Consider the following 12,448-nt stretch of genomic DNA (forward strand, 5'->3'; position numbering starts at 1 on the left):
GGGATTTTTATTGTCTTTTCTTTAGGGCCGCCAGTTCACAATGAGCTTGCATTCCAGCCTCCCATTTCTAACCATCCTGGTAAGTGTATTTCAAAATTAATTCCCTACATTTAGCTTTTCTTTATGGCAATTGAAACACGTACACACAGAGAGATTTTAATATAACTGCAGAGTAACTTAACTTTTCAGATAAGTACAATACTCATTATGGCATTAGTTAATCAACAGTTTATGAGTAACCAATATAAGCACACATAAACTGTCCATATTTGGTTTTTTTTAACTGTCTCTGAAAGAAAAGACAAGAACTGCATTTTCGGCTAAAATATAAAGTACCAAAATACCGGTTTTAAGATGCATGTAATACATAAATATGCAGTAGAAGAAACTAGGTTTCAAAATAGAACAGCTGTAAAACTGTAGCTTAAAAAGCCAGGAAGAATCTGAAGTAGATGGTGAACAGAAAAATAATTCACCGTATCTGTCTTAGAAGATAGATTCAGGAATCTCTGGTTAACTGCAATTTAGAAACTATTTGCACTAAATTATGTTCAAAAGATTAGATGAAATAGCTAAGTAAACTATAGAAGTAATAAAACAGAAAGTTTGGAAATAAAAGAAAATATTGAAGGCTTCTTAACATAAACAGTGGATTTTGATTTGCTTTTCTTCCCTCCATCCTATCCTATCTGTTTTTCTTAGCTTAGAAAGATGCAGCTATATAATTTCAGTTCATCACCTTAATTTTCCCCCTAGTTTTACAAAAATTTTATTATGGAGAATTTCAACATGTACCAAATACAAGTATAGAAAATTGTACTCATTCCTCAGTTTCAGCTATTATCAACTAATGGCCAATCTTGTTTCATTTATACCCTCACCTACTTTTCATATCCTTACCTATTATTTTGATGGAAATACTATATAATCATTTGATACATAAATATTTCAGTATATATTTCCGTTGAAGATTTTTAAAAAATATAACTACAGTAACCATAATGGTCAATTTAAAGAGTAACATATAGTTCCTCAAATAGATAAATAATTTTCTTAAACAGTGTTCTGCTATTTATTATTTATGTTGGTTCTAACTTTTCTTCTAGCTGTTAAAGAAAAATAACATTGAGGGTAAGACCTTTATGCTTATAATTCTTCTCATATTTCAGTTTCGGGAATTTGAAGAATTTCTGGATCAAAAGGCCACATTGCTTTAGTGATCACATCAGAGTATGAGAACCAGTTTTATCATGCTCACCAGCAGTAGATGTGATACTTCAATTAACTTTTACTGATTTAGGAGGCAAATATTTGTTTTGATAAGGAGAAAAATGCTGCTGGTGGGACAGAAATATTTTTTAACGATACATATTTACTAGTTACATGTTTACATTTTTAAACATATTTTTTAATCATACATATTACTAGTTAAATTATCCTCTTAAGTGGATTTTCTGTATGTTATTTGCATATTTTTGTGATTTTAAACATTTTTTGTGGGTCAAGGGGTCTTGCCTTTCTATAAACATTTTTATTAAGAAATGTAATAAACAGAACGTACATAAAACCAGTATACATACAGTCTGATGAATAACATTAAAGCCAACACGTGTGTAACCAACACCCAGACTGAAAATTAAAACATTGCAGCACCCTCAGAAATTTTCCCTCCCCATGCATTTTGTCTCAGTCAAAAACTTTTCATCTCCTCCTGCAGAGATAACCACTATCCTGCTTTTTATGGATTTAATTTTTTTGCTCTTTGAAAATGATGAATGCATCCCTAAACAATCCAGTAGTTTGGTTTTACTGCTTTTTGAAATTATATAAATAAAATCATTGTATCAGAATCTTAATTCATGTTAATAAGCATATTGTGATAAAAGGGGGAAATCTGGAGTCTTAAGAATGAGAATTTTGCTGGCTTCAAGGCAGCATCATTGACAATCAGTAGTGACCCCTGGCAAATTGGGGGGTGTGGTTCTCAGTGTTCATATGGCTTGGCAGAAGGTGGTCCACAGGAGTAGGGATAATCAGGGCTCTGAAAAAAGATCTACCATGGATGAATAGTGGAGTGGGGTTGGGAATGGTGGCATTTAGCTAGTTATTTGGACTCCGTTTTGGATTCAGCAGTTGCTTTGGCCTCTTGATGGATTTACTTCATTCTCATGGTAGAACTCATGTTGAGGCCTAACAGCTCCTGGTGGTTAGGGAATAGCATTCACTAGTTTTGAGGATATGCATCTGTAGGACCCTGCACTGGCATTAAAGCCTCTGTTTTTGAGTAGAACGGGAAGTGACTTAATGGCGAGGATGATACTGAAAGGTCTTTGTCCACGTGGTTGCGGGAGGGGTCAGCTCTGCGCCTGTACCATTAATGGAGTCAGCTTGTTGGAGCCCAGCTGGCTGTGAACTCTCTGACTGTGAATATGGATGGGCCCCAGAAGAGTTCTACCTCACAGCTGTTCTTCATTTCTCCTCTTGCACTGGTAAGAGAATATGCTGACTGGCCTCCTAATGGGACAGCTTCCAGTCATAGTGCCCTCCTCCCTACCATTTAATCTCTACTGCTACTCAGTATTTCTTTTAAAATTTGAATCTAGTTATGTTATTTCTCTGTTGAAGAACTTGCACTGACTTCCCTACTTATTGCTTAGCCTATAGGATAAAGTCCAAATTCCTTAGCTGGGCAGAAAAGAATCTCTGATCCGGGACCCTGCATACTTCTCTAGGTTCATCTCTTCATACTTTAACCATCCTGAACTGCTTACCCAAGCTTGCTTGACTATATCATCCCTCTGTACTTTTTTTGCGCATGGTGTTCTCTGCCAGATATGTTATATACTCTGTATTAGTTGTCTGTTGTTTGCTCTGGCTCATAGTCTCTTGAGCTTGCAGTCAAGTTGTTGGCTCAGGCTGCTACCATCTGAAAGCTTTTCTGGGGTTGGAGAATTCACTTTCAGGGTGGCTTAGCACCTATCTGGCAAGTTAGTAGTATTGTGGGCAGGAAGCTCCAGTTCCTTTCTGCATGGACCTCTCTGCAGAGTTTCTTGAGTGTCTTCACATGGCAACTTGCTTCCTCCAAAGTTGAGGGATCAAGAGAAAGCAAGACAGAACCTCGGGGTCTTTTAAGACTTAACCTCATAAATCACATCTTCATTTTTGTAAGATCCTATTTTGTAGAGAGGGGACTATACAAAAATGTGAATGTCAGGAGGTGAGAATCATTGGTGCCATCTTGATGCCCATACCTCACACCCCTACCCTCTTAAGTGTGGTGACCTCTTTTTAAAGTCACACCACAGTTGTGAAGAAGCATTCCCTAATCCCTTGTGTCCCCTGTTATCTAGTGCTTTGTAAATCCTAGCTAGTAGTTTACAAGATCTGCTATCCTTGTTTCATGAACAAATAGAAAAGGAAACCAAAGTAAAAATATTTTGTATTAGGTGTATGGTTAATGCAGCCCTTTAAGGTTTGATTAAGAAATGCTAAAATATTCTACCACTGATTTAGGACTGTATAGATGGGAAATGTGCATATCTGAATACGTAAAATATTTTTAATAATTAAAAATCATCAATAATATATAGTATATCTGTTTTGATAAAGTGTTTTTGAATATAATTGCATGTATGTCTTAGGAAATATAAGTAATATAAATTGTTGAAAGTGAAAAAAAGTTAGTATTGGTCTTTACCTTGGTATAAAAGATTTCAGACAGGACATATACTTGGTGATTTCTAGGCTTTGATAACTAAGTTGAAAAATATTTTTGGAAAAAGTTAATCATTTCATTTTTAATCATTTCTTTTTATGGACTAACACTCTTTTGCTTTTTTGTAAAGCTGAGATATATTCATTAAATTAAATATTGATTGCAAATTAAAGCGAAGAGTTTCCTCAGCGTCTTTGAGATTGTTTTGGTCACTGATAAATGAATACAGAATTCACAGATTTTCAAATTCAGGTTGTGTTCTAGTACTTTGGAACTAACTACCATTTAAGAGAGTACCTTTATATTTTCATGAAAGATTCTCATAGGACATCTCATTCAGATATAAATAATAAAAGGAATAATTCATAATGAGTCATTTAGGTGCTTCAAGCAAATTTCTAACTTTTTCTTGAATGACTCTTGTTTCAGAAATTAAAGATAATGCCTTGGAGACTTACACTTTCTATTATAATTGAATAACAATTTTTTGGTAAAGCTGTGCTTTGTAATACGTTTTCTCATTACAAAAAATATTTAGCTGAGTTTTTATATTAAAAAAAATTCATGTTCTTAACTCGTCTTTCAAAACCTTTCCTCTGGTCAGTGATGAGCAAGCAGCCCATAGACTTCATGGGACCAGTTCAACCTCACTAACTTAAGGAACAGGAAACTAAAAATAGCAACATCAGCAAGCACATAACAATCCCACTCCCTTTCAAGTGAGTTGGGACGTTAAGAAAGCTCTCTTGGAAATGAGTAAATTCTGTCTTGCTGTTGATACTAGTTTTGAGAGGCTGTAGACTTGTCACTTATGTGGCATTTGGTCCTTGGAGCGAAAGAGCACAGAGAGATCTAGAAAGGCTTAATGAGTGTTTCCTGTTACCTTCTCCTGTTTTAAAAATAAGAATGTTCCCTCCTCGTTTTATAACAAATTTAGAGTGGACTCTAAACCTTTAGAACCATTTCTAAACCTTTAGAAAAGGTTTTCACATGGTATTTTGTATCCCAGCACCACTAACTTCTCTGGATTACCTATTAGGTTACCTCTAGCCCTGTCTCTCCTCACAGATAGTAACCCCCTTCCTCCTGCTTTCCTGGGCCTTAATAATCCTTTTAATTAGACGGTCATTTTTCATCCCTGGTCCGTGGTGCAACTCTGATGTCACTTTCCTTTTATACTCAGAGCTTGCCAAATGCAGCTTTATGTAACCACCATTGTTGTATGCTGTCTGAAATATTAGGCAAACAAAAACCCCTTTGGTGACTGGAAATAATAACATAATGTTTAAGTGTAGTTGCAGATGTTGCAATTTATAATGATAAAAGTTATTTTTCTTATTTAAACATGGAGATTATACAGGTCCCCTTTTCCCCCTCAATTGACTCTCTTGGAAAAAAGATTGCTTGCCATGGAACTTTACTTGTAAATAGTATTCTTCAGTATGAACTAGGAAATGCATGTACTTGGATCTCATTTTTTTAACCAGCGTTGAAAACATTCGTGACTTCAGGATATTATTTGTAACAAAATTGACTGTTTGGGCTGATTGTTAAAGACCTTATTAAAGTGCTGTTACTGTTTATTGCTGCCAAAACATTGGGTAATTGTTATCTTGTCTTAAACAACCTCTTTAGTTTTAGCTTCAACCAGTATACCTGCCTGTTATGTTGGCTGAAGCTTCTTGTCCATAGCATAATGTGATGCCTTTAATAAAGAATTTTACTATAAGGAACAGCTTCATAAATATTTCGAAACTAGCTTTTTAAGAAGGCACTTCAGTATATCGCTAGTTTTCATGTTCTCATGATAATAAAAATATTTAAAGGAATGTTTGTGGTTAGTTGGTCGTTCTGTATGGCAAAACATTTGAATTATTAAGTTTTTGAATCACCTAGTTTTCATGTGGTCTCTTTTATTAATACTTCATTGGAAAGTACTTTTTTCCTTGACAACATTTTGAAAAGCAATTAGATACATAGACTTTACAGGATTTTTGTTTTTAATATATTTTAAGCATTAATCATACTTCATTTTAACATCTTTTGGGAGGTTTGAAGAAATGTATTTTTTTTGTCATTCTGAGTATCTTTTTATATTGTTGAAAATTCTAGGTCAGCCAGAGTTCATAAATGGCACCGTGAGATGCAGATGAATAATTGGTTTATCATAGAAAACTTTCAATCTCTAATAAATGGCACTGGCCTTTATTCCCCCCTTATGTCAGACCCCTTTCTGCTCTAGGGCTTTTGCATTTGCTTTCCTCTTGAGCTGTTCATTCACAGTCTCCACATGGATACATGGTCTTTCAGGTCTGACTCTTTCAGATAGGATGTGCCCCTGGTCTAGTCTGAAGTACCTTTCCACTCATCTTCTGTCCCATACCTTGTTTTATTTTCTTCACCGTGTTTATCATTACCTGAGTTACCTTGTTCATTTATTTGATTACTTGTCTGCCTCTGCACCTCCATGAAAATAGGACAATAGCTGCCTTGTTTACTGCTGTGTGTGCCTACAGTGATTCTTATGTACCCCATAAATACCTGTTATTTAAAAAAGGAAAATCAAATAATTTGCATGTATGTAGGCTCTATGTAATAACTGTATTCAAACAAAAATTAGAAATACTTGATCAACGATATTTGCAAACCAAACCTAGTAGTGGCTCTCTTTTGCCCAATTATTTAAAATCATTTATTGAAGTTCAAATGAATACATTCAACACATTTTCAGAGTTAAAATTGTAGTAGTTTGAGTTATTTGTAGTGAGGTGAATGGACCTAGAGACTGTCATACAGAGTGAAGTAAGTCAGAAAGAGAAAAACAAATACCGTATGCTAACACATATATATGGAATCAAAAAAAAAAATGGTTCTCAAGAACCTAGGGGCAGGACAGGAATAAAGACACAGACATAGAGAATGGACTTGAGGACACGGGGAGGGGGAAGGGTAAGCTGAGACGAAGTGAGAGAGTAGCATGGACATATGTACACTACCAAATGTAAAATAGCTAGTGGGAAGCAGCTGCGTAGTACAGGGAGATCAGCTCGGTGCTTTGTGACCACCTAGAGGGGTGGGATAGGGAGAGTAGGAGGGAGACACAAGAGGGAGGAGATATGGGGATGTATGTATATGTATAGCTGATTCACTTTGCTATACAGCAGAAACTAACACACCATTGTAAAGCAATTATACTCCAATAAAGAGGTTTAAAAACCAGTTTTAGCGAGGGAAGACAGCAGAAGCAAGAAGAACTACAATCCTGCAGCCTGTGGAATTAAAACCACATTCACAGAAAGACAGCCCTCTGCCTTTTCATCTCATCTATGTACCAGATGAAGGAACAAGATAAAACCCCAGAAAAACAACTAAATGAAGTTGAGTTAGGCAACCTTCCAGAAAAGGAATTCAGAATGATGATAGTGAAGATGATCCAGGACCTCAGAAAAAGAATGGAGGCAAAGATTGAGAAGATGTAAGAAATGTTTAACAAAGACCTAGAAGAATTAAAGAACAAACAAACAGAGGTGAACAATACAGTAACTGAAATGAAAAATAACACTAGAAGGAATCAATAGCAGAATAACTGAGGCAGAAGAACAGATAAGTGACCTGGAAGACAGAATCGTGGAATTTATGGCTGCAGAGCAGAATTTAAAAAAAAAAAAAAATGAAAAGAAATGAAGGCAGCCTAAGAGACCTCTAGGACAATATTAAATGCAACAACATTCGCATTATAGGGGTCCCAGAAGGAGAAGAGAGAGAGAAAGGACCCGAGAAAATATTTGAAGAGATTGTAGTCGAAAACTTCCCTAACATGGGAAAGGAAATAGCCACCCAAGTCCAGGAACCGCAGAGAGTCCCATACAGGATAAATCCAAGGAGAAACACACCAAGACACATAGTAATCAAATTGGCAAAATTTAAAGACAAAGAAAAATTATTGAAAGCAGCAAGGGAAAAACGACAAATAACATACAAGGGGACTCCCATAAGATTAACAGCTGATTTCTCAGCAGAAACTCTACAAGCTAGAAGGGAGTGGCATGACATATTTAAAGTGATGAAAGGGAAGAACCTACAACCAAGATTACACTAGCCGGCAAGGATCTCATTCAGATTTGATGGAGAAATCAGAAGCTTTACAGACAAGCAAAAGCTATGGAGAAATCAAAGGCTTTACAGACAAGCAAAAGCTAAGAGAATTCAGCACCACCAAACCAGCTCTACAACAAATGCTAAAGGAACTTCTCTAAGTGGGAAACACAAGAGAAGAAAACAACCTACAAAAACAAACCCAAAACAATTAAGAAAATGGTATTAGGAACATACATATCTATAATTACCTTAAACGTGAATGGATTAAATGCTCCAACCAAAAGACACAGGCTCGCAGAATGGATACAAAAACAAGACCCATATATATGCTGTCTACAAAAGACCCACTTAAGACCTAGGGACACATACAGACTGAAAGTGAGGGAATGGAAAAAGATATTCCATGCAAATGGAAATCAAAAGAAAGCTGGAGTAGCAATACTCATATCAGATAAAATGGACTTTAAAGTACAGAAGGTTACAAGAGACAAGGAAGGATACTGCAGAATGATCAAGGGGTCAATCCAAGAAGAAGATATAACAATTATATATGCACCCAACATAGGAACACCTCAATACATAAGGCAACTGCTAACAGCTCTAAAAGAGGAAATCGACAGTAACACAATAATAGTGGGGGACTTTAACACCTCACTTACACCAATGGACAGATCATCCAAACAGAAAATTAATAAGGAAACTCAAGCCTTAAATGACACAATAGACTAGATAGATTTAATTGATATTTATAGAACATTCCATCCCAAAACAGCAGATTATGGTTTCTTCTCAGGTGCACACAGAAAGTTCTCCAGGATAGATCACATCTTGGGTCACAAATCAAGCCTCAGTAAATTTAAGAAAATTGAAATCATATCAAGCATCTTTTCTGACCACAACGCTATGAGATTAGAAATCAGTTACAGGGAAAAAAACGTAAAAAACACAAACACGTGGAGGCTAAACCATACGTTACTAAATAACCAAGAGATCACTGAAGAAATCAAAGAGAAAATCAAAAAATACCTAGAGACAAATGACAATGAAAACACGACGATCCAAAACCTATGGGATGCTGCAAAAGCAGTTCTAAGAGGGAAGTTTATAGCAATACAATCCTACCTCAAGAAACAACAAAAGTCTCAAATAAACAATCTAACCTTACACCTAAAGGAACTAGAGAAAGAAGAACAAACAAAACCCAAAGTTAGTAGAAGGAAAGAAATCATAAAGATCAGAGCAGAAATAAATGAAGTAGAAACAAAGAAAACAGTAGCAAAAATCAATAAAGCAGGGCTTCCCTGGTGGCGCAGTGGTTGAGAGTCCGCCTGCCGATGCAGGGGACACGGGTTCGTGCCCTGGTCCGGGAAGATCCCACATGCCGTGGAGCGGCTAGGCCTGTGAGCCATGGCTGCTGAGCCTGCGCCTCCGGAGCCTGTGCTCCACAATGGGAGAGGCCACAACAGTGAGAGGCCCACATATCGCAAAAAAAAAAAAAAAAAAAAAAATCAATAAAGCACAAAGCTGGTTCTTTGAGAAGATAAACAAAATAGATAAACCATTAGCCAGGCTCATCAAGAAGAAGAGGGAGTGGACTCAAATCAATAAAATTAGAAATGAAAAAGGAGAAGTTACAACAGACACCGCAGAAATACAAAGCATCCTAAGAGACTGCTACAAGCAACTCTGCTAATAAAATGGACAACCTGGAAGAAATGGACAAACTCTTAGAAAGGTATAACCTTCCAAGACAGGAAGAAATAGAAAATATGAACAGACCAATCACAAGCAATGAAATTGAAACTGTGATTAAAAATCTCCCAACAAACAGAAGTCCAGGACCAGATGGCTTCACAGGTGAATTCTATCAGACATTTTGAGAAGAGCTAACACCCATCCTTCTCAAACTCTTCCAAAAAATTGCAGAGGAAGGAACAGCCCCAAACTCATTCTATGAGGCCACCATCACCCTGATACCAAAACCAGACAAAGATACTACAAAAAAAAGAAAGTTATAGACCAATATCACTGATGAATATAGATGCAAACATCCTCAAGAAAATACTAGCAAACAGAATCCAACAACACATTAAAAGGATAATACACCATGATCAAGTGGGATTTATCCCAGGCATTCAAGGATTCTTCAATATATGCAAATCAATGTGATAACACTATATTAACAAATTGAAGAATAAAAACCATATGATCATCTCAGTAGATGCAGAAAAAGCTTTTGACAAAATTCATCACCTATTTATGATAAAAACTCTCCAGAAAGTGGGCATAGAGGGAACCTACCTCAACAAAATAAAGGCCATATATGACAAACCCACAACAAACATTCTCAGTGGTGAAAAAGTGAATGCATTTCCTCTAAGATTAGGAACAAGACAAGGATGTCCACTCTCACCACTGTTATTCAACATAATTTTGGAAGTCCTAGCCACCGCAATCAGAGAAGAAAGAGAAGTAAAAGGAATACAGATTGGAAAAGAAGTAAAACTATCACTGTTTGAAGATGATATGATACTATACATAGAGAATCCTAAAGATGCTACCAGAAAACTACTAGAGCTAATCAATGAATTTGGTAAAGTTGCAGGATACAAAATTAATGTACAGAAATCTCTTGCATTCCTATACACTGATGATGACAAATCTGAAAGAGAAATTAAAGAAACACTCCCATTTACCATTGCAACAAAAAGAATAAAATACCTAGGAATAAACCTACCTAGAGAGACAAAAGACCTGTATACAGAAAACTATAAAACACTGATGAAAGAAATTAAAGATGATACCAACAGATGGAGAGATACACCATGTTCTTGGATTGGCAGAATCAATATTGTGAAAATGACTCTACAACCCAAAGCAATCTACAGATTCAGTGCAATCCCTATCAAATTACCAATGTCATATTTTGCAGAACTAGAACAAAAAATCTTAGAATTTTTATGGAATCACAAAAGACCCCGAATAGCCAAAGGACTCTTGAGGGAAAAAAAACAGAGCTGGAGGAATCAGACTCCCTGACTTTGGGCTATACTACAAAGCTACAGTAATCAAGACATTATGGTACTGGCACAAAAACAGAAACATAGATCAATGGAACAAGATAGAAAGCCCAGAGATAAACCCATGCACCTATGCTCAACTAATCTATGACAAAGGAGGCAAGGATATACAATGGAGAAAAGACAGTCTCTTCAATAAGTGGTGCTGGGAAAACTGGACAACTACATGTAAAAGAATGAAATTAGAACACTCGCTGACACCATACACAAAAATAAACTCAAAATGGATTAGAGACCTAAATGTAAGACCAGACACTATAAATCTCTTAGAGGAAAACATAGGAAGAACACTCTGATGTAAATCACAGCAAGATGCTTTTTTGGTCCACCTCCTACAGTAATGGAAATAAAAACAAAAATAAACAATTGGGACCTAATGTAACTTAAAACTGTTTGCACAGCAAAGGAAACTACAAAGAAGACCAAAAGACAACCCTCAGAATGGGAGAAAATATTTGCAAATGAATCAATGGACAAAGGATTAATCTCCAAAATATATAAACAGCTCATGCAGCTCAATATTAAAAGAAAACAACCCAATCCAAAAATGGGCAGAAAAACTAAATAGACATTTCTCCAAAGAAGACATACAGATGGCCACGAAGCACATGAAAAGCTGCTCAGCATCACTAATTATTAGAGAAATGCAAATCAAAACTACAATGAAGTATCACCTCACACCAGTTAGAATGGGCATCATCAGAAAATCTACAAACAATAAATGCTGGAGGGGATGTGGAGAAAAGGGAACCCTCTTGCACTGTTGGTGGGAATGTAAATTGATACAGCCACTAGGGAGAAGAGTGTGGAGGTTCCTTAAAAAACTAAAAATAGAACTACCATATGACCTAGCAATCCCACTACTGGGCATATACCCAGAGAAAACCATAATTCAAAAAGACACATGCACCCCAATGTTCATTGCAGCACTATCTACAATAGCCAGGACACGGAAGCAACCTAAATGCCCATCGACAGACAAATGGATAAAGAAGATGTGGTATATATATACAATGGAATATTGCTCAGCCATAAAAAGGAACAAATTGGGTCATTTGTAGAAACGTGGATGGATCTAGAGACTCTCATACAGACTGAAGTAAGTCAGAAAGAGAAAAACAAATATTGTATATTAACGCATATATGTGGAACCTAGAAAAATGGTACAGATGAACCAGTTAGCAGGGCAGAAATTGAGACGCAGATGTAGAGAACAGACGTATGGACACCAAGGGGGGAAAGCGGTGGGGGGAAAAGCAGTGTGATGAATTGGGAGATTGGGATTGACATGTCGACACTGATGTATATAAAATGGATGACTAATAAGAACCTGCTATGTAAAAAAACAATTTAAAAAAATTATAGTAGTTAACATGAATGGACTTCACTAAAAATACAGATGGGACAAATGACCTTTCATCCAAGAGACAACTGAAAAATCCTGCTCACAGAAACTGTGTAGTTGGAGTGTAATTAACCTTGACTCTTGTCTGTGATGTCTGGCTTGGTTATGCCCTCTCTCTCATTTAGGGATCTATAAATATATACCATAGAT

At 36.3% G+C, this 12,448-nt stretch overlaps 1 protein-coding gene across 2 annotated transcripts in view; it reads left to right on the forward strand.

The window, feature by feature from the left end:
- The window catches only part of SMAD4 (SMAD family member 4), a 55,440-nt gene that overhangs the window by 29,489 nt on the left and 13,503 nt on the right, over nucleotides 1-12,448 (forward strand). For both annotated transcript variants that reach the window (XR_014297508.1, XM_082667369.1), the window contains exon 8: nucleotides 26-79. Coding sequence is in view for 1 of the 2 variants with exons in the window: in XM_082667369.1 (XP_082523495.1) it covers nucleotides 26-79 (54 nt within the window). In the remaining variant the exon portion in view is untranslated. The remainder of the gene's footprint in view (nucleotides 1-25; nucleotides 80-12,448) is intronic.

This window comes from Grampus griseus, assembly GCF_964374135.1.
Source record: "Grampus griseus genome assembly, chromosome: 12".
Classification (NCBI taxonomy): domain Eukaryota; kingdom Metazoa; phylum Chordata; class Mammalia; order Artiodactyla; family Delphinidae; genus Grampus; species Grampus griseus.